The sequence below is a fragment of the Copadichromis virginalis genome, linkage group LG8, assembly GCF_057382275.1.
Source record: "Copadichromis virginalis isolate Kocher_CV1m ecotype Utaka linkage group LG8, C_Virginalis_male_GT1.1, whole genome shotgun sequence".
Taxonomy (NCBI): domain Eukaryota; kingdom Metazoa; phylum Chordata; class Actinopteri; order Cichliformes; family Cichlidae; genus Copadichromis; species Copadichromis virginalis.
This window is the reverse complement of record NC_140625.1, coordinates 1010571-1037271: the sequence shown is the minus strand read 5'-3', so window position 1 is coordinate 1037271 and position 26701 is coordinate 1010571. Positions and strand designations below refer to the sequence as shown.

The window sequence follows — 26701 nt, the reverse complement described above, 5'->3', positions numbered from 1 at the left end:
ACAAAGTCAAAAAGATACTTGAAAAACATGGAACCTTTAAATTTGATATAAAACTCTTTTGTAAACCCTGCTCACCGAACATAAGTAAAGATATTACACATAGAAAACTCACGGAAACATTGGAAATCAGTTTTTGGCACAAACCGGTATCAGTGATACAGTCGCTGTATGTGCGGCGAATATAGTGGAAACCGGCAGTGCAACAGCAACATGGTGTCTATGTATACAAGAAATTTATTACTAAGTTGGTTATTCCAAACAGCATTATTATTATTATCTTGAAATCAGTCAGATACGGACGAGTCAACCTGGTGAAAACGCTGCACGTCTATGTAGCTGCTGAAGTCTCAGCGACTCAGGACACGAGCAGACACTTTCTGTCTAATCGCCTACTTTTGTGCTGCTTCCCATAATTTCACACGAGGGGAACGAGCCAGTGTTCACAGAGTACATTCTCAGTAGCTACATGTCCCATATATGCTTTTCTACATTGTGCTGATGCGCTTTAATAGACTGAATGACCAAAAACTAAACTTGGTGTGATGCATGCAGCTGGGCACACATGCGCCTGACTGGAGCAATAAGAGCTTCAGCTTTCAGTGCATCACGCAGACCTGAGATACACCTGAGCTCCATCACTCTGAGAGTTTAAAGTCTATTTGAACTTGTATTAAACTGTGAAGCAGTCGCTGCGCGCCCCACCTGTAGCACCCAGTGATGACGACAATCACAGCAGAGTGTGAAATGAAACAAATATCGCTCATCGATCACGTACCTGCTGAGATGCTGTCTGCGTCTGGCGGCTGGACTTCCTCGCATGAGCGCGCGTCCGTTGTTCGTTTTTATTGAAGCATGACGCGCACACGGAAAGCCTAAACCACGCCCCGCTTTCAGATCCACACTGCAGGAAACCGGACTCCGCTCCAAGTCAGGGATCTGTACCAGCACCAGCACAACAAAGCTCAGAAGACTCCTCCTGATGACGCCGGTGCTGTCCCAAAAAGTGATCGTCTTCCAAAAACTGATTTCCGGTATTTGCCAAAAACTGATTGCTCGTATTTAAATTGCTATAAGTAACTTATTGGGCTATAATATGTGAAACATATGTTAAATGCATCCCTTATGGATGACATAAAGCATAGGTGTCAAACTCTGGCCCGTGGGCCAAATTTGGCCCGCAGCCTAATTACATTTGGCCCGCGAAGCCATACCAAATTCCTATTAGAGCTGGCCTACTGGTATTATACAGCTAATATATATATTGCTTAGTATTAAGCTTTGTTTGTTCCATATTCAGTTTTTCAGCAAAGCGTGTTTGAGTTCATAAGAAAAGATTCATTCTTATATCTAGAGGAAGATTTGTTTTTCAATAAATATTAATGTTAGCCCAGTTTGGAATTTTGGCCCAGTGTGTATTTGAGTTTGACACCCCTGAAAGTCATCTTGAGCCACAAACAACATTCGTGTAACAAGGTAGAAGCCGCAATCAGTTTTTGGCAATGACTTTTACGTAACCTTTATTTATGCAGTTAAAAAAATCTCATTACCATTAAAAATGTCTTTTGTAAGAGTAAGCTGGCCAACAGGACAGCAGAAACGGCAGCAAATATTACAATAGTTCAGTAAAAATATTTTAAGTGAGGATAAAGGACCGGATTGGTTATAATGTAAGTACAATAACACAGAGTTGTAAAGATACTTGAAAAACAGATCATTTTTTAATTCTATATATAACCCCTTTGTAAACCGTGTTCGCCGAAGTCTGTTTACGAACATACGTAAAGATATTGCACAGAAAAAATACACAGAAACATTGGAAATCAGTTTTTGGCACAACACCGTGCTCCATCAGAACTATGTCAGGGTGGCGCTCCGTGATGCTGAGCACTGATCACTGCAGGTGGGACATGACTGTTATATGTATTAATGTAATGGCACTTCCGAGCTGTCACTTCTAGAAGAACACGAAGTCCGTGCTCCACTGTCCTCATCGCCCATCTGTCATCTCATACCAAACACAACATCGCACACAGTCTTGAACCCACAGCAGTAAACAGGAACCATGTCATCGCTGTAGCCGGGGAGCAATTTAGCCGACGCACGGTTTCCATGGAAACCGCTTACCTCGCAGGGGAATAAGCCAAAAAGTTCACGCCAGCTGTGACATGGTGACTGCATGAAGACCAGGCCTGCAGGTGTGCACGTAGCTGTTTAAGGTAACCCAACGATAGGCGGATGTGTGAGCGCGTGCTCGTTACGTCTTTGCACTTCCTGTTTTCATCCGGTAACAGCAGGTTCAGGGACCGGGCTGTCTCTGCGCTCGCGGCAGGAGTGATGCACCGGCTACAGCACACTGTGAGTGTAAAAGTTATACGTTTGTAACTTTGTCTCTGCGGCTGCGCACCACGACTGTGATGGAAACAGCCACTGACGTCATCATTAAAGTGGTGTCCACCATAATACCGCTATAAATCTGTATATGACATACAGCACCCAGCTGTTCAGCACATGCGCACAGACAACAGTCAGAGTCACAGAGCTGGACCTCTGAAGCTGAAACCCCAGGACAGCAGCCTGAGTCCTGGAGAATATTGGACTTGAAACAGTACAGCTGTGTAGTACTGTAGCTGTGTAGTACTGTAGCTGTGTAGTACTGTAGCTGTAGCTGTGTAGTACTGTAGCTGTGTAGTACTGTACTGTAGCTGTGCAGTACTGTAGCTGTGTAGTACTGTAGCTGTAGCTGTGTAGTACTGTAGCTGTGTAGTACTGTAGCTGTGTAGTACTGTACTGTAGCTGTGTAGTACTGTAGCTGTGTAGTACTGTAGCTGTGTAGTACTGTACTGTAGCTGTGTAGTACTGTAGCTGTGTAGTACTGTAGCTGTAGCTGTGTAGTACTGTAGCTGTGTAGTACTGTAGCTGTGTAGTACTGTACTGTAGCTGTGTAGTACTGTAGCTGTAGCTGTGTAGTACTGTAGCTGTGTAGTACTGTACTGTAGCTGTGCAGTACTGTAGCTGTGCAGTACTGTAGCTGTGCAGTACTGTAGCTGTGTAGTACTGTACTGTAGCTGTGCAGTACTGTAGCTGTGCAGTACTGTAGCTGTGTAGTACTGTAGCTGTAGCTGTGTAGTACTGTAGCTGTGTAGTACTGTACTGTAGCTGTGTAGTACTGTAGCTGTGTAGTACTGTACTGTAGCTGTGTAGTACTGTAGCTGTAGCTGTGTAGTACTGTACTGTAGCTGTGTAGTACTGTAGCTGTGTAGTACTGTAGCTGTGCAGTACTGTAGCTGTGCAGTACTGTAGCTGTGTAGTACTGTAGCTGTAGCTGTGTAGTACTGTAGCTGTGTAGTACTGTACTGTAGCTGTGTAGTACTGTAGCTGTGTAGTACTGTACTGTAGCTGTGTAGTACTGTAGCTGTAGCTGTGTAGTACTGTACTGTAGCTGTGTAGTACTGTAGCTGTGCAGTACTGTAGCTGTGCAGTACTGTAGCTGTGTAGTACTGTAGCTGTGTAGTACTGTAGCTGTAGCTGTGTAGTACTGTACTGTAGCTGTGTAGTACTGTAGCTGTGTAGTACTGTAGCTGTGCAGTACTGTAGCTGTGCAGTACTGTAGCTGTAGCTGTGTAGTACTGTAGCTGTGTAGTACTGTACTGTAGCTGTGTAGTACTGTAGCTGTGTAGTACTGTACTGTAGCTGTGTAGTACTGTAGCTGTAGCTGTGTAGTACTGTACTGTAGCTGTGCAGTACTGTAGCTGTGTAGTACTGTAGCTGTGCAGTACTGTAGCTGTGCAGTACTGTAGCTGTGTAGTACTGTAGCTGTGTAGTACTGTAGCTGTAGCTGTGTAGTACTGTACTGTAGCTGTGTAGTACTGTACTGTAGCTGTGCAGTACTGTAGCTGTGTAGTACTGTACTGTAGCTGTGCAGTACTGTAGCTGTGTAGTACTGTAGCTGTGTAGTACTGTACTGTAGCTGTGTAGTACTGTACTGTAGCTGTGTAGTACTGTAGCTGTGTAGTACTGTAGCTGTGCAGTACTGTAGCTGTGTAGTACTGTAGCTGTGTAGTACTGTAGCTGTGCAGTACTGTAGCTGTGCAGTACTGTAGCTGTGTAGTACTGTACTGTAGCTGTGTAGTACTGTAGCTGTGCAGTACTGTAGCTGTGTAGTACTGTAGCTGTGCAGTACTGTAGCTGTGTAGTACTGTACTGTAGCTGTGTAGTACTGTACTGTAGCTGTGTAGTACTGTAGCTGTGCAGTACTGTAGCTGTGTAGTACTGTAGCTGTGCAGTACTGTAGCTGTGCAGTACTGTACTGTAGCTGTGTAGTACTGTAGCTGTGTAGTACTGTAGCTGTGCAGTACTGTAGCTGTGCAGTACTGTACTGTAGCTGTGCAGTACTGTAGCTGTGTAGTACTGTAGCTGTGTAGTACTGTAGCTGTGCAGTACTGTAGCTGTGCAGTACTGTAGCTGTGCAGTACTGTAGCGGGGCACGTGGTGCATTGGGGAGACCAATGTGTGACTGATTACTGTCATTGTGAAAAATGAAGCTGTTCCCGTCTTTCACGTGTCTCACGGTGGATCAAAATCTGTGTAATTTGGCGTACTTCAGCGTTTTCTCCCTGTTTCCTGTTTCTTTGACGTTTTTTGTAGTCAGTGAAAGAAATGGGAACAAATGCAGTGTTTTTCCAACAGGCTCCTTGTAACACAGTAGAACAGGTACAATCTGACATTGATTCTTTTGTAAGTGTTATCAGGACCCAGCTGCAATGGTCCAGCTTTGAGGGCCAAGACCGTGAGTTTCATTCTTCTTCTTGGCTCTATACAGTTTTTGTTTGCTTACTTATTTACTGCTGTTATGTGTCGACACAACACTGGTTCATACCTTCAGTTAGAGACTTTTTGTGTTTGAATGATTCATACACAGAGTTAATGAGATTGTTAGCTGCACCATGGAGCTGGAAGTTACCTGGAATCCTCTGAATGAGTAACCAGGTTAGATAGATACATAACAAGGACCTTGATCCTCAAAGAGACTCAACATCATCTGTTTTTGGACGTAGTCTGAAAACACACCACAAAAAAAAAGTTACTAATCCTTGTTGCCCAGCACTCAATCAGACATCCACAACAGTGAGCCGGTGCAGCGTATCCATTAGAGTCTAATGAGCTCGGAAAGTAATCAGCTGACTGACTAGAAGTGAAGAAGCTGTTGGGCTGAGAGGTGAAGTGCAGTCCCTTTCTTCCTGACCTCCTTAGAAAACCACGACCTGGATGGAACGAGGACAACTTACCAGGCAGAGGAGGCGTTATCCCCTCATGTAGTTATTTTTCCAAAGTGACAAAACCTGCACTGCATGTAAATTCAGTTCAATTCAATTTCTATAGCACCAAATCACAGCGGCAGCCTCAAGATACATCAAGCTGCAAGGTAACGATCCTACAGAGAGAAACTCCGTCCACCAAACGACCCGCTGTGAGCACTTCTCACTGACGTCGAGTTATTTGCTTCAGGTTTTAGTCACATCCGTCCTGCAGGTCTAATGAATGGAGTTAAAGATGGTTTATTTGTTTGCTGCAGATTGTGTGCAGCTCAGAGGTGTTTTTCACACCTTATTTTCAATAACACAAGAATTATGGAGATCAGGTTCATTCAAGCCTTAACAGAATAAAACGACTTTTCATTCACAGAGTAACACAAAGATCAAACCTGAAACGTCAGTATCTCAGCCTCATTTTAAACGACACTTACTGACGTGTGTATAAAGCTTTCATGCATCGCATCTCATGGTGCTGACAACATAAGGTGGACAGAGGAAGTACGCTTTATTAATTCTGTTTGTGGCAGCGGGCCATAAAAAATCAGACCTAGGGCCATGATTGGCCCCTGGGCTGGACTTTGGACATCCCTGTTGTAGCTTCTCATTTATTGGAGAGTCAATCAAGGTGAATAAACAACTTACCTGTCTGCAAAGAAGTTTTAATTAACAAGCATGTGGCACAGTGTAAAGAGGAGGACAGTGATTTCATTACAATTAGGATGTGTGTGTGTGTGTGTGTGTGTGTGTGTGTGTGTGTGTGTGTGTGTGTGTGTGTGTGTGTGTGTGTGTGGTCATCTTTCTTCTTAGAGGCGCTCTGTGTCTTTATATAATGCAAAGGTTTGTACACTGGCAGCACCACATGAATGTGAAAGCAGTGATATGTTTAATCCTAATAATGATTAATTGTCTTGACTATAGTCGTGCAGCTATAGATATAAAAAAACTGTGACTGCATTTATGATTATTGTTATGTACTTTACAGATGTTGTGGTCACTCTTGTGATATTAAGCCAGGCGAGGTTTTATAGAACATGAGCTGGTTATGGGCACGCTGTAGCATGCTGCAGGCGCGGGACACGAAGCATGTGGAGTGGAAAGCTGTGCTTTAAAACAAACATTTTTTTCATTGTATTTAAACTGCACCTCATGATAACAATCATCTCAAGGCTCTTTGTAATACGATCACATGATCCTCTATGAGCCCGCTGACAACTGCGAGGAAAGAAGTCCCTTTCAACAGGAAGTGTCCACCTACAGATGCAGGGTCAGTAAGGAGAGGACAGAGAGGTGAACTATAGAAATGCATGAGTGAAAACAAGTGAGTGAAGAGGAAACGCTCAGTGCATGGAGGCAGTCGGCCTGCAGCCTGAGGCCATAGCAGGATAGCTGACCCAGCCAAACTCCAGGCTTCATCAGAGCGATTGAAGGCTGATCTTTAAAGTAGAGGCTGTCTGTCTCCTAAACTTAGACTAGCTTTCAGCTCCATGTCTGATAGAAATCTGTAATAATGTGAGAATATTTGTTTCATGTTCTGAGAAGGATGATGTGAAAACATGTGAACGTGTAACACCAGAACAATGTTGGTGTTGGAAATAATGAAGTAAGACCAGTGTAGCCGTGTGTTTGCAGTTACTCAGCAGTCGGGCTGTTCAGAGTGGGACGCTCATCAGCACTTTTTCATGTTTCTCTTTGTCATGATGAACTCGATTTGAACTTCTCTTTATTTGCACACATTTTGAAACATTCGTCTGCCTCTAGTGAAAACAATAGAGGTCTGTGGGCTATCAATAGACACTAAGACGTTGGATCTGGAAAGACAAATTGGTTTTGCTAAATATTTAAATGTCATTGTTTAATTTTCAATGCAACAAGCTCTGCAAACTAGATTCCATGCACCTCTATTGTCCCTGTTTAGATAACATGCAATCCCCAAATGAAACCAGGACAGGGCTCTAGAACGATATCAGGAAATATGTCATTTGCAAAAATATGTTTCACAGTATGTTTAAGCTGTTGATTGAAGGGTCTAGTGGTCCACAGGCTGTGAGGATGACTGAGGAGCTCTACATGTTGCTTTACATTAACAAGTTTTATTTCAGTGCAACTGCGAGGAGTTGTCTTTACTTGAGTGATGTTATTTAAAGCTATGTAAAAGTGTGTGTGTGTGTGTGTGTGTGTGTGTGTGTGTTGCAGAATAAAAGATCGTGGAGATGAGCTGAAACAGATGGAGAACAAATTACAGGTGGAGCGAGACTACCACAATAAGAAGTAAGTCAGAGCCAAACTCTTCTGTAGAACCTCAATTTGAAATAACAGTGAGTCACCGTAGCCTTTGGAGTAACAGTGTTTTTGTCAGCTGTGTTTGTTAACCCTAACCAGCAGTAGCCTCAGTAAAACGAGTAAACAGCACCTATTGAGTTTAATGAAGTAATAAAGTTATTATGATCCAATTGATCTTTCTGAGTTAACTTCAATAATTACTTCCTCCAAACCATCAACGTGTCTTTTAGACCCCATTCCTACAAAACTGCTCAAAGAAGTCCTGCCATTAATTAATTCTTCGATCTTAAATATGATCAACCTATCTCTAATAATCAGCTATGTACCACAGGCCTTCAAGCTGGCTGTAGTCAAAAAGCATCTCTAGACCCAGCAGTCTTAGCTAATTATAGGCCAATCTCCAACCTTCCTTTCATATCAAACATCCTTGAAAGAGTAGTTGTCAAACAGCTAACAGAGCATCTGCAGAGGAATGGCTTAATTGAAGAGTTTCAGTCAGGTTTCAGAGCTCATCATTACCTTGGCCTCCAGTAACGCTGTGAGGAACCTTGGAGTCATTTTTGACCAGGACATGTCCTTCAATGCACATATTAAACAAATATGTAAGACTGCGTTCTTCCATTTGTGCAACATCTCTAAAGTTAGAAATATCCTGTCTCAGAGTGACGCTGAAAAACTAGTTCATGCATTTATTACTTCCAGGCTGGACGACTGTAATTCATTATTATCAGGAAGTCCTAAAAACTCACTGAAAAGCCTTCAGCTAATCCAAAATGCTGCAGCAAGAGTCCTGACAGGGACTAGAAAGAGAGAACAGATTTCTCCTGTTTTGGCTTCCCTTCATTGGCTTCCTGTTGTGTCCAGAATTCAAAATCCTGCTCCTCACATACAAGGTCTTAAATAATCAGGCCCCATCTTATCTTAATGACCTTGTAGTACCATATCACCCTATCGGAGCACTTCGCTCTCGCTCTGCAGGCCTCATGGAAACCTCATGGTTTCTCCATGAGGTTTCTGGGCGTGCAGATCTCTGATGACCTCTCCTGGACTGCAAATACTACGGCGGTGGTTAAAAAGGCCCAGCAGCGTCTCCACTTTCTGAGAGTGCTCAGGAGGAACAACCTGGAGGAGAGGCTGCTGGTGACATTTTACAGAGCCACCATAGAGAGCATCCTAACGTACGGCATAACAACATGGTATGCAGGGTGCTCAGCTGCGGGCAGGAAAGTACTGCAGAGGGTCATCAACACAGCCCAGAAGATCACTGGCTGCTCTCTGCCCAGCCTGGAGGTCACTGCAAACTCTCGGTACCTCAGCAGAGCTGGCAATATCATCAAGGACCACTCTCACCCCAGCAACCAACTGTTTGAACTATTACCGTCAGGCCGACGGTACAGGTCACATAAAACCAGGACAAACAGATTCAGGGATAGCTTCTTTCCCAGAGCTATCACCGTAGTAAATAAGCACAAAAACAATTGAACCTATTCCATACAGTCACTGTCATTATATTATGCTGCTATTCATACTGTCATTATATTAATGCTGCTATCCCGTATATATTGTACTTACTATTGTTTGAGTACTTGCGATTATTTTATTGTACTTTTTATATTTTACATTTATATTTATTATTGAAACTTGCACCAAGGGAGTGGCACTCCAATTTCGTTGTACTCTGTACAATGACAATAAAGGCTATTCTATTCTATTCTATTCTACTTGTTGTTCCTAGAGTATTTAAAAGTAGAATGGGAGGCAGAGCCTTCAGTTTTCAGGCCCCTCTTCTGTGGAACCAGCTTCCAGTTTGGATTCAGGAGACAGACACTATCTCTACTTTCAAGATTAGGCTTCAAACTTTCCTTTTTGCTAAAGCATATAGTTAGGGCTGGACCAGGTGACCCTGAATCCTCCCTTAGTTATGCTGCAATAGACGTAGACTGCCGGGGGATTCCCATGATGCATTGAGTTTTTCCTTTCCAGTCACCTTTCTCACTCACTATGTATTAACAGACCTCTCTGCATTGAATCATATCTGTTATTAACCTCTGTCTCTCTTCCACAGCATGTCTTTATCCTGTCTTCCTTCTCTCACCCCAACCAATCACAGCAGATGGCCCCGCCCCTTCCTGAGCCTGGTTCTGCTGGAGGTTTCTTCCTGTTAAAAGGGAGTTTTTCCTTCCCACTGTCGCCAAAGTGCTTGCTCATAGGGGGTCATATGATTGTTGGGTTTTTCTCTGTATCTATTATTGTACGATCTACTGTGCAACATAAAGCGCCTTGAGGTGACTGCTGTTGTGATTTGGTGCTGTATAAATAAAACTAAACTGAATTGAATTGAATTGAATTATGAATACTCAACGAGGAAGTGACCTAGGATTTTGAAACTGATACCATAGCTGCTAAAATTCTCACATGAGCCTTAATCACAGTGACCCTCACGTGAGAGGCGTGGGCGTGTCTGGATTAGCTTCCTGTCTCTCTCACAGCAGCATTTCATTTTACGTCCTCCTCCTCAGCCACCTTTTCTCGCCATGTTCCCTAAGGCTTAGTCCAACACACAGCAATATCACATATAAAATATAATAGCCCATATTTTAAGTACTAGTCTTATTCGGTCTGCATTTTCAAAGGCTTCACACAGAGCAGCCACAAATGTGGACTCAGTGGGACGAGTATGTCAGGCAGGTGTCCAGTGAAATGGTCCTGAAAGACACACAAATCATCAGCCTGCAGGAGAGAGAAACCACACTAAGGACTGAGCTGGAGCGGAGCAGGAAACAGACTGAAAGGTGAGAGGGGGAAAGAAGAAATACGAAGTCGGGAGTGCCATGGAGGTCCTTCCTGATGCATTGAATGGAGTAATAAACAGGGAGTATGGGCATCATCTCTTTGTATTTATAATTTCCTGTCAGGTACAAACAGCATCTGAGAGCTGGCCTCAACAGAGAGAAAGTCTTGGAGAAGAACAGCGTGCAGATGGAGCTGGAATGGCAGCGACGCTTTGAAGATGTAAAGGCGGACTACTACCTTGCAAATGAGCAGCTAATACAAGACCTGATCGAGGCCAGAGACCAGGTCAGTGGCTCACACATAACCCAACCCATTCAATAGACTCTGTGTGCACTTTAGCACTAATGCTAACTGAAATACCTGCAGTGATGGAAGCTGGACAGTTCACTGCAGGACAGAAAAAAGAGACTTTTTTTCACGTGTTTTCTGTTACACGCGTGTTCATGTCAGCAGGTGTCATTTAAAAAACGAGAAATGAGAACACATCAGATCTACGCTCATACAGACTGATGGTAGTGTTAGGAATGAAAGGACTGAATGATGGACATGATTACAGAGAGATTCGGATGCAGCAGGCTAGTCTGTGTGGATGACATTTCCTTGTAGCAGTTAGAGATGATACTGAGGAGTTTGTATGGTCCTCACGTTGCCTGACAACATCGGGGCATGCTCCTGATGAGATAACAGATCTGGCCCAGGGCATCATGGAGCTCCTGAACAGTCAGAGGTGCAACCTGGGAGTGTCTCTGGGGCCGCGACATAATGTCCCAGAGGTGTCCTACTGAATTTACATCAGGACCCACTGCACCAGTGTAGGGTCTGACACTGGTACAAGGATTTCATCCCAAGATGTAATCAAGATGTCCTTACCAATCCCTTTTTTTTTTTTTTTTTTTTTTTTTTTTTTCTGCCTGTCCCGTTTGGCTCTTTTGCATCAGAATTCTTGTCTAAAGGCAAAGAAAGATGCCCAACGAATTTACTTTACCAAACTGACCATCCCAGCCTTGCCGTAATGGTCCATTTGATTCACCTTTTATTGTTTATTTTATTTTCACTTACTGAATACGGGACAGACTTGACTGGGGGAAAGAAGGGGAGAAAGAAAGAGGGAAAGAGAAACAGCTGAGAAGAGGGACGGGGGAGAAGGGCAAAAAACAAAAACCAACAGAACGGGCAGAGAAAAAAAATGCATATATCAATCACCTGGATCACCTGCTGAGAAAGAAAAAAGAAAGCAAGCAGAAGAGAACAAGAGTAATAGAATAAACAACATCACAATGATATATGGGAATATGACAGTAAATACTAAATGTTAAACATTATTGTGCAGCACATAAGATCAACAGAACACAGTGTGCTTTGAGGTAGGAGCCAAAAAGGGTGTAGTTTGTGATCACCCGTGTGTACACCTGTGAGCATGGACGCGCTTGTTTTTTTTTTTTTTAAAAGGTTCCTTCATGTAATAATCTGCTAGAGGGTGTGGGGGGGCCACAGCCCCGTCCTCCAGGGCATGAAGCAGGTATGGAGGAGATCAAAACTCCAGACATCCAGAGGCCCCCAGAACACAAGAGACCAAGGAAGACCAACAGAGGGGCAGCCGCGCCACTGTCCCAGAAAGAGCTGAGGAGAGCCCCAGATGAGGGCTCACTCAGCAGCCGCGGAGCAGAAGCCAGGGGGAGTTGCAGTGACGCGCCCGTGAGCTCCGCCGGCAGCCAGCCGCCCCTGAGTGACCGAGCCCCAGGCCGAGAGGCCGGGGGCACCCCACCTCCGAAGTGCCCGAGCGAGCCCCAGGCTCCAGGCCCCGATAAGCGGCCGCCAAGGAGTGAGCCGGTGTGTACCTGGACGCCCACCCCCGGACACAAAGAACCACCAACGCACCGATGTCTGAGGGGGTCCGCCACTGGCAGGGGAAGTGGTGGTGGGTGGAGCTAGGCCTCCAAACCTTGGAGGGCCTGAGATGTCCCCAGGGAGGTGGCGCCTGACACCCAACCTGACATATAGACACAGACATACAGGCACACACAGATACAAACATCCATTCCCACCCTCATGCTCTCATATGCACTTACTCCACACTCAACCAACGTGGAGACAGACATAAAGAGACGCTGTACACACGATCACACTCCCCAAGCGTACTCTACAAACCGGGTCTAGGTGCCCCCGCCCCTGGAGGGGGAACTGCACCCAGACCCAGGTGGTGTTACCCTTTTCCCTGCGGTGGGGGGAGGCAGACCGCCCCGACTCCGCAGCAGCAGGGAGGCCCCACACTCCAGACCGCAGTCGGATGGCCAACTCCTCCTCCTAGCCCCCCCGCTCCAGCAGGTCGCAGAGAATGGGGGTGAGAGAAGACTCCGAACCTCCCTCCACCCGCTCATTGTAGTGTTGATGCATGTGTGTTCTAAGGTGCAATTAAAACCCAGGAGGGCATGGAGCTACCTGCCAGAGAGCAGCAGGTAAGCGCATGGTCCCTCCTGCTAGCCCTCAATGTCTACATGTATTTAAAATTGAGAGGTGGGCAACGACGCCAGGGGTGAGGTGTACACCCTGATGGTACTTTGGTACCAATCCCTACATGAAAGTCCTTCCCCATAATGTGATGGTGTCTGTAACAATGTTGCAGGCAACATAACGCTCTCCACAGCTTCTTTCACGTGTGACCTGTGGTCAGGGTGAAGCTTCTTTCATCTGTGAAAAACACAGGGTGGATCTGCCAATACTGGTATTCTATGGCTAGTGCCAGTCATCCCATTCCTGTGCAGAAGCAGACCTGCTGAGGGGTTCAGGACCTGCTACAGCCCTTCAGCTCTCCTAGAGTAACTGTCCATCTCCCGAATCTCCTCCATGCTGATGTGCTGGGAGACACAGCAAACCTGCTGGTAATGGCAGCAGGCTCGGGTGGCCCCCACCCCCCCTCAACAGTGACCTGTTTCAGTTTCAGCACACTGACAGAGGAGAGCTGCTGGTTTCAAAGCCCAGGATGTTTTATGAATGTAACACAGTTTTCATGTGTCAGGCTAAAGCTGAGCTGATGGAGAGAGAGCAGCAGCTGCATGATCTGACCGTCTTGCTCCAGTCCACTAGCAGGGAGCAAGATCAGGCTGTACAGGTGAGCACATGTTTAACCACACACTAATATCAGTCTACGGCTTGGCTGCTCAGCCAAAGCGTGCTGGAACAGAGCTCCTGCTGTCATTCAGCTTTTTTTAAAACCCATTTTCTATTATAATTTACAACCTTGCAACTTATACTTGTCAATGTTCACAAGTTGAACAGATACAGGAACAGGGCAGCAATGTAGAAGTTAAATAAAAAAAAACTTCAAATAATATTAATAAGACGTGGCAATCTTAGTAGCAATAAATGAACAGAGTGAACCTCTGCTGGATTATTGAAACAATAAGCATGTATGGGTCATCACTGAACAATCCTCTCTGCATCTGCAGAGCATGTGTTATTCCCTCCATCTGATAAATCTCTCTTATTTTATCAATCAAGATTTAACCATTTAATGATGATACACTTTAGTGCTGCTGTAAGCAAGATTCTCAAGAGATACTCTTTATTGTTTCCTGTAAAACCATTTGGTAGTACCCCTAACATGGCTAACTGTTGGTCTTTTGTTAACGGTTGTTGGGAAACTATTGAGAGCTTTAAATATGTCCTTCCAAACGGAGCCAATGGACATGACCAGAATATGTGTGAATGGGTTCCTAAGTGAGTACCACAATTTCGCCAACAAGTGTCAGGAGTTGGTTCATTTTAGCAACGATCTCTGGGGGGTCTAAAATATCTCATGACCACCTTCCCTTTAAATTCTCTCCACAGCCCAGAATTAGTCACCAGATGGGCCTCACTGAACTCTTCTTCCCAAGTCTCCTCTGAGATTTGAGTGCCAAGCTCAGCTTCCCGCCTGGCCTTAATATACAAAGTTGCACTTGTATTAAAACTCATAAATGCATGATAGAAATTACTAATCAATTTTGGGGAGGAATTACTGTGAAATATTTTTAGAGATATTTCCTCGATGGGTGAGGGCTCCAAACTTGCTTCCATTCTTTATGTTTTGTCAAAAAACTTCTTAGCTGCAAAAATCTAAAAAAAAGTCAGAAGAAGGAAGCTGAAACTTCTGGAGCCCCTCTGATGACATGGTCCAAAAAATAAATAAATTGTGGCCACAAAATACTACTTCGTGCACTCGAAATAGTATAACGTGCGCACGAAATGCTCATTTGTGGGCACGAATTGGGTAAAACGTGGCAACGAATTCTGCATTTGTGGCAACAAAATAGATAACGTGCGCACATCATATTGATACAATCCTGGACAGCTGCGTAGAGACATAAGCATGAGAGTAGGCTAAACCTACACACCGTGGGCAGAGACGGTATGATTGACTTTTATTTTAGGCTGGGAATGAGCTACAAATACATTTTGAAAAGCCTGCAATGCAAGGAACCATTATTACGGAGAGACGTTAAAACAGGATACTGCAAGCCCAGTTGCTTTACAGACGTAAGTACGACCTGGACGCTGGGATAGATTTTATTGTCAACCAACTGCAAGGGCCTGGGAAGGATCACGGTTATTGGTCAAGTGTTTCGTGCCCACAAATTAGCATTTCGTGCCCACGAAATAGTATTTTGTGGCCACAATTTATTTATTTTTTGGACCATGTCATCAGAGGGGCTCTGTAGAAACTGACCTCTCAGCTGTTGAACTCAGGTGCCCATTCCTCACAACATGACAAAGTTTATGAAGCCCGTTATTTGACCATGCTCTGAAGCCAGGGTCTTCCATAATAGGACAAAAACCCTGCAGGTTGGAAAGGCTTGATACAATTAAAATTTCTTTTGGACCAAATGTTTGTTTGATTCTACGCCAAATCTTTAGTGTGACCCTTGTCCATTCCCCCATATGCACATCTTAAGTGAAATGTTAGAGAAAAGCAGGGATTCCAATGATCATATTGTCTTCTCAGTGTTTAGCCACGTGCTGAGGTGGTTTTTCCCAGCTCAGTCTGGGCGGAGTTCTTTTTTCTCCTCGTCTTTCCTCATGTGGTGCATTTTCCATAGTTATACCTCTCTGACCTGTCTACCCCGTGTGATGTTTGTGTCATGTACAGGTATGTATGGTCGAAAGGGTAAGATGGTGCTTGCAAAGGTCAGCAGCCTTAACCCAATTTCCTTCTGCGCAGAGCGCAGGGGTAAGCTTTTAGTAATAAGGGGGCGACTTTTTCCTTAAAGTCTTTATCATTAATAAAACCATCAGGCCAGGACTTGTTTTAGTTTTAAGGTTTGAAATCACCTGTAAAATGTCTTGTTCCTGAATTGGTTCATCTAACTCTTTTGCTACCGATTCCAGCAGTGTTCTTAGATTGATCTTTTCTAAGAAATCAGACAGTGTACTGTCATCCTTGCATGTATCTGAATTTTTATATAATGACTTGAAAAAATTGGCAAAGCAACTTGCCAATTTGGTTTGGTTTAGTAATTAGGGTTTGATTCGATCTCAGCTTTTGGACCATATTGCAGAATTGCTGTTTCCTGAGTCTTATTGCCAGCACTCTACCAGCCCTACTACCTTGTTCCTAATACTTTTGTTTAATGTATCTTAAATTGCCCTCAATTTTATTGTTAATTAAACTATTAATCTCACTACGCAGCACTTTCAGATCGGACAGCTAGTCGGCTGTCTGTGGTTTTTGTGTGTTATTGCTCGAGGTGCCTTATTTTGGCCTCCAATTCACACCACCTGGCCTCCCTTTTTTTTTCTGGCACTTGCAAATGATATTATGCAACCTCTAATGTATGCCTTGGTGCAATCTGATAGAGTTAAGGGCGATATCTCCGGAGTTGTATTCAATTCTAAGTAAATATTTAATTCAGTATGTATGAACTCACTCAGGCAGCACGGTGGCACAGTGGTTAGCACTGTTGCCGCACAGCAAGAAGGTCCTGAGTTCAATTCCAACATCAGGCCGGGGTCTTTCTGTGTGGAGTTTGCATGTTCTCCCCGTGTTTGCGTGGGTTCCCTCCGGGTACTCCGGCTTCCTCCCACCGTCCAAAGACATGCAGCTTGTGGGGATAGGTTAATTGGATAATTCAAATTGCCACTAGGTGTGAATGGTTGTCTGTCCCTGTGTGTTGGCCCTGCGACAGACTGGCGACCTGTCCAGGTTGTACCCCGCCTCTCGCCCTATGACAGCTGGGATAGGCTCCAGCGACCCTGAAAAGGATAAGTGGAAGTGAATGGATGGATGTATGAACTCACAAAACTCGCTATCATTTAGGAGTGAGGCCAAAGTTTTAGTTTTGGTGTCAATCCTAAGTCCCATGAGAGTGATAGCGGTGCATGGTCAGATAGTGTAATTGGTAAAATTCCAATATTGTTAATTCTATGTTCTTCTGTTTTGGAGGTAAAAAATAAATCTATCCTGGAATAGGATGCATGTCTATGCCAGTAAGAAGTATAACCTCTGACTCTAGGAAACCTATTTCTCCAAACATCAGTTGGTCCCAGTTCAGTTGTTAAGTGTTTTAGAGCTTTACTCATGTGAGACACATGACTTTTAGAGCTTGGTTGTTTGTCCATGTAAGGTGACAAGACACAGTCAAAATCACTCCAAGCAGTAAAATACCAGAACATTAAAAATTGTATGAACTTTGGCTCATCCTCATTAGGGGCATAAATATTGAAGAGAGAAACCAATACTCCATCGATGGAGCCATTGACCATAATGTACCTTCCATCTGGGTCTTTAGGATAGCCACCCCTCTTTTCCTGCCAGATTTGTGAGATGAATAAAACACTTGTTGTGCCCACGACCTTTTTAGCTTGTCATGCTCAACATCAGATAAATGTGTCTCCTGTAAAAAAGCTATGTGACCTCAGACCTCTACATTGGAGAGACCAAACAGCCACTTCACAAGCGCATGGCACAACACAGAAGAGCCACATCCACAGGACAAGACTCAGCAGTCCATCTGCATCTTAAGGATAAAGGTCACTCTTTCGAGGATGCCAATGTTCACATTTTGGACAGAGAGGACAGATGGTTTGAAAGAGGAGTGAAAGAAGCATCTATGTCCACTGTGAGCGACCATCTTTGAACAGAGGCGGGGTTTACGACACCAACTCTCTGCCATCTATAATCCAGTTTTGAGATCCCTTCCCAGACGCCTTAACGCCCACTCACATCCTGGGCCATCTGACCTCAGGAATTCGCATGATAAGGTGGGGCCAGGTTTCACAATGAACACACCCGAAACTCTGGCTGATTGGGACCCACGCCCAGTTTCCCACCTTGGCTCAGGCGACTAGAGGATCATCAGGGGGTCCTTTTGTCCCTCTGTGGGGGGAAACTCCCACTAGGTTTATATCTGGGACTCTCCACCATTTGACCTTAGAACTGAAGAAGCTTCTCGGATGAGAGGTGAAATGTCTTCAAGCAACTTAAAGAAGTCCAGACGCTTTTCTTTGCAAGCTCCTTTGACTACGATGACCTGGATGACTGAGAACCTTCACAGACATATGTGACAATTGAAACTTTGTAGCTGACCTAGTGTTACCTCTTTTAACGGGGCTGTGGAGGCCTTTGACATTATAACTTATGACTTCATATGAAATGATGAACTGAAGTTCGGGGAGAATTGCTGCGAGCAGTCTCAGTGCAACCAACAGGTCTCAGTGCTGTCTGCTAGAACAATAGTGGAACTCAGGCCTGCACAACTTGCAACTAAATGGTAAAAATGATCTTTATTTATATAGCGCTTTACTAGTCCCTAAGGACCCCAAAGCGCTTTACACATCCAGTCATCCACCCATTCACACACTGGTGATGGCAAGCTACATTGTAGCCACAGCCACCCTGGGGCGCACTGACAGAGGCGAGGCTGCCGGACACTGGCGCCACCGGGCCCTCTGACCACCACCAGTAGGCAACGGGTGAAGTGTCTTGCCCAAGGACACAACGACCAAGGCTGACCAAGCCGGGGCTCGAACCGGCAACCTTCCGATTACAAGGCGAACTCCCAACTCTTGAGCCACGATCGCAACTAAGCTCTGTGATGTAGTTTACTGAAGTAAAGAACTCCGAGTTACCTTCCACCTTGGTCCAGGAGATAAGACCATCATAGTTCACCACCTGCTGGAGAAAGTATGTTTTCCTTGACATAATCCATGGCTTTGGCAGCATCCACAAACTCTTTTTCAACGTTGTTGTAAGAGACAGGAAATCTGGCAGGGTACAGGATGTGGACTCCCAGTCTATCGTGGAGTATCTTCCTCACGCAGTGAAAGCTGCCCTGACTTTCGCCACCCTGCCGTGTAGTCGGGGAATATGGCGATTGGGTTTCCGTTGAAGAGTAGTTTACCTCTGCGCACACTCCTGAGGATGTCCACGGCATCTCCTTTGCTGTTTGATTTAGCAATGATAACTTGTGGGGTATCCCCGTGTCTCCGTTGAGTCAGACTACGATGAAATCTTTCCACGCGGACTTCCCTGTCAAGCCAAAACACCTCTTTCAGGAGCGCTGAGACCGCCTCCGGTGAGCTGGATCCCTGGGTTTCAGCCACACCGGTGGCTCGGCTTGGATAGCGGTAGTTTTGCTATTGATTTCTGCCGTGCTCTCATTGCCTACAACATGCTGGCTCATTATGATGATGGGACTTTCAGATGAATACAAGAAGCTAATAGAAGGGCTGCACGGTGGTGCAGTGATTAACCTCACAGCAAGAAGGTCCTGGGTTTGAATACACCATCTGAGGGTGCATGTGATTATTAAAGTGGGACATCTGTCAGAATCACTGTACTGGGTTGACTTTCACAGATGCTCATTTCTGTTGTGGCCACAAGGTGGCAGTAATTTACTGTCCTGTACATCACTGATGACTGAGGATCTTCTAGACCCAGCAGTCTTAGCTAATTATAGGCCAATCTCCAACCTTCCTTTCATATCAAACTTCCTTGAAAGAGTAGTTGTCAAACAGCTAACAGATCATCTGCAGAGGTTTATTTGAAGAGTTTCAGTCAGGTTTCAGAGCTCATCACAGCACAGAAACAGCTTTAGTGAAGGTTACAAATGATCTTCTTATGGCCTCTGACAGTGGACTCATCTCTGTGCTTGTCCTGCTAGACCTCAGTGCAGCGTTCGATACTGTCGACCATAATATCCTATTAGAGCGATTAGAACATGCTGTAGGTATTACAGGTACATTTAGGATAAATATACACTTTGCTCAAAACATTTGTAATTTTGTTACCCATAAATTTGCATAATTATGGTTAAAAAGCTGTACAGTGATGCACATGTCTGAGAGCGGCACAGAGCTCTGCATAGTCCTGTTCAGTACTGATGGAAGCAGATTTATAGTTATTGTTGTGTTGTTGGTGTCCCTGCAGTCTCATCGTTTTGTGTATTTTTGATCTGAACATTCAACACACAATAATGCAAATTTCCAATTCCTGTTCTTCTTCCTGTGAAACATCACTTACACGACATAAAACCATCTAAATCCACAGGGTCTCACTCCAAAGGTGGATTCTCTGGCATCGGTGGAGATCCGGCGTCTACAGGAGCAGAACAGCGCCCTGCGTGCTGTGGTTACCCAGATGAGAAAGGACATGGAAGGTCTCGGCCATCTCCTAGTCTTACCTAATGCTGAGGCACCAGTGCAACCTCCGTATCAGGAATCTTCAGCCTCCAAAGGCAACACAGCAGGTGCTGTCTGGCTCTGTATACAAACCTTGATGAGTTTCTGCATCACTGTGACAAACTATACACGCAAACCCTTTCAGTGGGCTCCACATGCTAAGATAGATTTGACCCAGTGACCCACATCACTGCTGCTGATTCTTCTGTTAAACATGCTTTTGTTGAACTTACAGCCACAGACACTCTGCTCATCGCATGTAAGAAAGAAAAGCTTAGAATTATCATGAACTTGTTTTCTGTTTTTCATTTTAATGTATAAAATAATAGCTTTGGATAATCTGAGTGTTAAGCTAAACTTTAACACTCCTTCTCCTTCTCTGTAAAACTGGACTCAGACTCCCGTCAGCCTCTGGAGCAGGAGGTGCACCTGTCAGGTAAGCACCTCGAGGAGCAGCGAGGAGGTGTCACAGGACTGTCAGGCCTGGCTTCAGCCATGGAGGACCCACAACACATCAATCCAGGCAGATCACAGCCTGAAAATCAAGCTGGTATTATTCATACTGTTAATTTCCTCCATATAACCCCAAAACATTACGTTAGCTAACACAAACACTGTAAGTAGATGATAGAGAGGAACATAAGGCGTTAAGCAGCAGAGGTGTTTGTGGCTGTTGAACATGTTCATCTTCCACAGTCACTGAAACCTGTATCTTTGACGTTTGTTGGTCACATTGTCTCCCTCATATCACTGCATCATATTTGTGCCGTGGGTCCTCAGGTGGTTCGTGTCTGGATGAACGTGGCAGGTGCCCCGCTGTGACACGTGTGGAGTCAGCTTCCAATGACATCACACAGCAGGTACTACAGGAGGTTTATTGATCTGTCAGTGGAGGTGGAGCCACTGATCTGCTTAACCCTACCTATCACTGTTAGAAAGCACAAAATGGTTTCATCATCATCTTTTCAGAGGACACTGGTGCAGCAGCTCCAAGGAGACAGCAAGTATGTGAAACCAGCTCTGATGTGTGGCGTGTTTAAGAGCGTCCATCCTGCTAAAAATGACCCCCAGCTCCTTCGCGTCAGGCTGAAGCAGGCAGCGTCCTGCATCGCCCGTTTGAGCAGAGAGAAACAGCAGCTGATAGCGCTGGGCAACCGCCTCCGTGCCCAGATCGCCGCCGACGGACGGCAGGGTAGAGTTACACACCCGTCACTGCACACCCCGGTACAGCACAGCAGGGTGGCTGTGCTGGGAGGCTGCAGCCCAGCCCAGTTTACTGGAAGCATAAATGAATTTAAGGACAAACTGAGACGCTGGCAGTACAAAATCAAACTGGACCTGCACAGTCACACTTTTCCTCTTAAGAATAGTCGGATGGTGTGCCGCTATGAATTGTGGGGATTATTTACTCTCCTGTTGTAAAGAATGCTCCGGTTAATTGTATGCTAAAGGAGGTAATAAAGGACATAATGAAGTTTCCTTTAGAGAAGGAATGTGATTCCAGCACCTGTGAGTTCAGATACTGCAGGTGAAATCACACAGTTAGGAACAGCACGTACCTGATCGTCATCATCTCAGATCAGTCTGACATCACTCCACCTGACCAGTTAGCCTTCTTTTATTCAGTTCCTGTTGGCACTGACGTGGGCTTTCCTGCTGTTTCCTCCTTTTAGGAATGTAAAACAGCGACTCAGGGCCTTTTTGAGGAGACAGCAAACGACAGCAAAAGCATTTAGAGTTCCAGGATTGTGGAGTCACACGTATATCAAATGTTCTGCAGCGACTGCATGAGAACGTTTTATTACTGGATGGATTCAGACACAGCAGTACTGTGTGGGGCTGCAGTGGGAAAAGTTACAAGAAAAGTGATTCAGACTCTACGCGTATGGACTATTATTAGCATGCATGTGTGGTGTTTGTTTCCACAGGTGGATGATATATTCTGTGGTGTTTACAGACAGACTCATGAAAAATGAAGCAGTCAGAGGTCCTTAAATATCTCTGTGTCCAACAGCACCGGGGGGGCTGGAGAAGGACACCCCCACAGAGAAACTAGGAGACCACCATGGCCGCCTTTCTGCTGTGGAACAGCTGCAGTACCAGCTCACCACTCAGGTATCTGCTCGTCCTCGTCCTCTTCTCCAGCAGGTTTACAGAGGTTTGAATGTGTTACTTTGTTGTAGATGTCATTTGAAATGGATACAAATGCCGTGGTCTCCATCCCTCAGTATCACACTGACACATGAGTGCAGGCGGCACTTTGTGCAAATGTGTTCAAATTAAAAATCTGACGTTTTTACTTGAGGGGAAAGTATGTGCTTTACTTTAATAAGAACACGTCCGTGTCTGTGCTGCACCGGATACAGTGTTGGTGTGTTTGTGCCATCAGGAGCTGCAATATGCACTGATGCAGAGAGCTTCTGCTGCTGCTGAACAGCACATCCCACCAACAAAGAGCCAGGCTTTCTTCAAAGGGACTGCAAACACTTGCCATGGGCTCAAACCCAGAGACACGTCTGAGGTGAGAGCCTTGAAGAATGCATTAATGCACTGCCAAGCCCAGCTGGCCTGTTCACTCCCTGCCTGGATGGCTGTGTTCTCCTCCAACATGCTTGTTATGTTGAGTGGTGTTCCTAAATGGCCTGTGGTTAAATGTGTGGGTTCAGTAACACTAGAAAAATGCTGCATACTGTAAATGCAAGTACACATTTGTGTGTATATATTAATGAAGTAGTAAACATCAGAAGAGTAAATCTGTGATTCGCACAGCCGTAGTGTAAAATAACTCTTCTTCTTCTTTAGACACGCTCACAGCTGCACTTGTCCAGGACTGTGTCGCATGAATCGCTGTGCTCATTAACGATGCTGTGGGACACTCTGGATCGTGGACTTACGGACTCAGAAGGTATCCACATCCTCCCCACGATGCGCTGTACTCGCAGTCTTTGCACATCACTGTAGTGTAGTCAGAGCACTGAGTGTCAGTTTGTAGCAGAAGACAAAACAAGTTCACAGCCAGCATCACAAACATTCATTTCATCTCATTTTGTATCTAGTTTGTGATCATAAGTACAGTTACTCTATGTTACTGGAATAAAACAAACTCTGCTCCCAGTGTGAGTCAGCGACAGATCAGCTGTTGCTCAACGTGTGGCCTGGTCTCTGTCAGCGCTCCAGGGAACAATTTCCCAACCAGATAAAGCTGACTTGCAGTGATTGGCATCATAGCAGTCAATAATTGTGAAACCAGAAAAACAAAGCACAAAGTTTGAATGATGTGTTGATAAAGGATGAGTTAGAGATGTCTGTGATAGCTGTTAAAGCAACAGTGCTGCTTTCTTGTGTACAGTTCCACTGTGGGAGAAACGTGAGTCTATCTTCTGTCTTTACCGACATCCAACAGTGAACTCTGAGACTGATGACTTATTTAATTATTTATTTATTTAGGACAGTGCATGTTAATGAACATAAATGTAAAAAAAACAAAACAATTACATGAATGTAAACATGCCAGATTATAGCCAAAGGCTAATTTCCATCTGTTGTCCTTAAACATAAAAAAATAGACATAATAAACTTATTTGAGCCAATGTTTCTGGGTGGTTCAGCAGGTAGAGGAGGTCATGATGAACAGGAAGGTACAGACACATCGAGCTACAGACCATCTCTAACTCGGACCACAGCCACAAATCTTCTTGTCCATCCAGCAGGTCGTCTCCAGTCTTCATGTGAAATATCGTTGGGCAACAGGCTGGGCCCAAGTTACTCCGTGAATGTTAGATAGAAAGTGCTTAAAGTGCTTGTGTGGATGGATGAGATTGCAGAAAGCACTGAGTGCTCAGTTACAGCAGAACAGTGCTAAATAAGAACGCGTCCACTTACCGTTTATTTCCTTCTGTTCAGCCCTGACAGCTCATTTCAGTGATGATGAATGTCTGCCTTTGGTGTCACTGTCATGGGGATGTGCTTCGTGAGTACTGTTGAAAACACGCAGTTCTTTGAATCTTTGGGCTGAAGGAGGGACAATACTCGGTGTATCAATGCTCAATCAACAATCATTTATTTCCATACAATTCAACAGTCAGAGCATTACAACGTCCGGACGGGAGAGATGCTACCAGAGGGTCAGGCACATGTCTCAAAATGGTGACGGGTTGCTCAGCTTTTTATAGTCTCTAGTGGCCCCCAGCTAGTCGTAAAAGCCAAAACATCACATTTTTTCTCTGTTACAGCGCCTAAGTTATGACCTCGGCAGTTGTCTCTCTGCTTTCTGTAAGGTGGGGGTGTGGAATGTGGTCTGTCTATCTCCCCTGTCTTTAGACACAGAGTCTCCTGCTTACAACCTTCTCTTCATGATTCAACAATTAAGCATGTCAAGAAAACAGTGTCACACATTCCCAGCAGATCAAGGATACAGAGTGATGCACATTTATCTAATGAACTAATATGTGAATATGTTCTGTTAACTCAAAAGTATAATGAGAACTACACTACATACAGCTCACACACTCTATATTAAAGGGTATAATGTGATCTACAGCAGTATTCTAATTCAACTACTTTGATTACATATATAAGGTAACATATAATAACAGAATAATATCACAGTACAGACGTGAGGTCTCACGTCGTTTTGGGGATGGGAATGATGGTGGAGGGCGTCAGACTGGTGGGAATGGCAGCACGAGTCAGGGAGAGGTTGAACTTTGTACTGTTGTTGTTGTTTGTCAACAGAACTGCATAAAAATCAGCAACAGAATCCTTTTATTCATTTTAGGCATTATGTGGTACATATATATATGGGAAGCATCACTTTAGCTGAGCTGAGCACACATGTCATAAATACACTTGTAGCATCTGTAACCAAACCAGGTAATGAACAGCTGGTTGAAACTCGTGGGAGTTATGATGTCTTTGAACAGTTTATAGATCATAGACATGGCACGCATTAATAGGCTGCACTGGACCAACCTGCACCGACACGTCACTGCAGCGAATCGCAGTGACCTGTGCTGCTGTTAGTGTGTTTTTGGATCTGAATTCAACAAATGAAACAGTTGTAAGTCAACTTCTTTTGTCTCTCCAAAAGGTGAACGTGGGCTCAGGAGCAGACAGTCTGGTGGCTCTGGAGTCCAGATGATGGTGCATGGTAGTGGTGTGATTCCCAGCCAGCCCCAGACTGAGGTCCAGCAAAGCAGGAGCCAGTCTAAAACACTGCCAAGCACTACCAAGACCAACAGACCTGCAGTCCCTGCCAGGATCAGCAAGATCAGAAACTACAATGTTAAAGACTGAGATGGATGTTGAGGACAAGCCCAGACCAGAGCTCCCAGCAGCTGGCACACTGGGAGTAACACACGAGCATCACGGACAACACAAAAAAGAGAGAAGAGTGGGACAAGGAAGGGAACGAGACTCTGATGGATGTAATGAAGACAATCAGACAGAAAACAACAGCAAACACACACCAGCAAAGGAGGACACAGGCCACATACACAAGAACACTCACAGTAAACATGAACACAAAGACAAAAACACTGCAGGACAGAGACAATCGAGACAGAGACAGGACGGATAAGAAACACTCAAGGGACCAAAAACCTGAAACTGGAGCTGAACCACACAGTCCATCAAACTGAGCAGGAAGCAGAACTCGAATAACACAACAGGACAACTATGACTGACCGACAATGAAGCTATACAACAAACAGGTTACTGAATAAGATGTGATTGTTTTCATGCACATATGCACCGCAGCAGAAGGAGAAAACAAACCCTGACCAGCAAAAACCTGAACAGAAATCAAACGTGTTGAACCCACGTGAGAGTTTCAGGGAGGAATATTCATGATTTTAAGGAGCGTTACACCTTTATTGCTGCGCTCTCACACACTCTGTCAGATCCAATAACTGAAGAAACTACAGAGACACAGAACACACAGGAGCATACAGCACGAGGCCTTAAACACACACGAGGGGACGAGGCAGAGTGGACACCACAGGGGACACAGCTGGACGGAGTCACAGTAAGGGACTGTCAAAATAAAACAGGAAACGTAACACTGACACAGACACAAAGACGGACGAACCATGGACAAAAAGGTAAAGACACATGGAGACACGTGGAGGAAACTAATAAACCTGAAGCTAAACTAGAGTCACAAAAGTGAACTAACAGAATCCACAGAAAGACGAAGAACCAACCTGAGGAGCATGAGGAAGTAACACTGATCAGTGGGTTAGAACTCCAACATAAATCACGTACTCGTGAATAAATCCTTTATAAAGTTAAAATGTGTCCCCATCATTGTTCCAGTCTTGTTGTCCTTCAGTACATCTTCATGTCCTTCTAGTGGGAGGTTTCAGGTTTTGTCCTGTCGTGTGTAATTCTCTCTGGTGTTCATCCGTCTCTGTGCACACGAGGACAGTCGCACACAAACACTGTTGCAGCAGACCACGGTGGCTTCCACGCGAGCAGCTTCAAAACATGCTTCATCCCCGAGAAAGTATCTGCTTTACCACAGAGATCAGCTGGGTCATCAGCGTACACTGTGGGTGTGAATCAGAGCAGACAGTGGTGTGTCTGCGACAGAAACAATCACTGACAGGTTTGCATGTAAATAAAGCAACTTGCTTTGGTGAACTCTAAACACTGTCGTCATG

General features: G+C 44.8%; 2 protein-coding genes across 11 annotated transcripts in view; one reads left to right on the top strand and one right to left on the bottom strand.

Annotated features, from left to right (window-relative positions):
- The window catches only part of LOC146702478 (monocarboxylate transporter 4-like), a 15009-nt gene extending 12821 nt beyond the window's left edge, over positions 1-2188 (bottom strand). The window contains exons 1-2 of one of the 3 annotated variants that reach the window (XM_085465377.1): positions 2125-2186; positions 776-936 (exon numbers count right to left, since the gene is read on the bottom strand). The gene's annotated coding sequence lies outside the window, so the exon portion shown is untranslated. The other 2 variants (XM_085465378.1, XM_085465379.1) reach the window with 2 other exon arrangements.
- ccdc57 (coiled-coil domain containing 57) lies at positions 2131-26701 on the top strand. Of its 8 annotated transcripts, none has more exons than XM_085465371.1 (13): positions 2131-2195; positions 7506-7580; positions 10226-10384; positions 10508-10670; positions 13402-13494; positions 19909-20107; positions 20437-20589; positions 20820-20899; positions 21009-21231; positions 22054-22154; positions 22429-22560; positions 22842-22944; positions 25129-26700. In XM_085465371.1, exons 2-13 carry the CDS (start codon positions 7537-7539, stop codon positions 25332-25334), a joined length of 1656 nt encoding a protein of 551 aa, XP_085321497.1. In that variant the 5' UTR covers positions 2131-2195; positions 7506-7536; the 3' UTR covers positions 25335-26700. The 8 variants fall into 8 exon arrangements, with proteins under 8 accessions (XP_085321497.1, XP_085321500.1, XP_085321495.1 ...); XM_085465369.1 differs by having other exon boundaries at positions 2153-2216; XM_085465370.1 differs by lacking the exon at positions 2131-2195 and adding an exon at positions 2291-2355.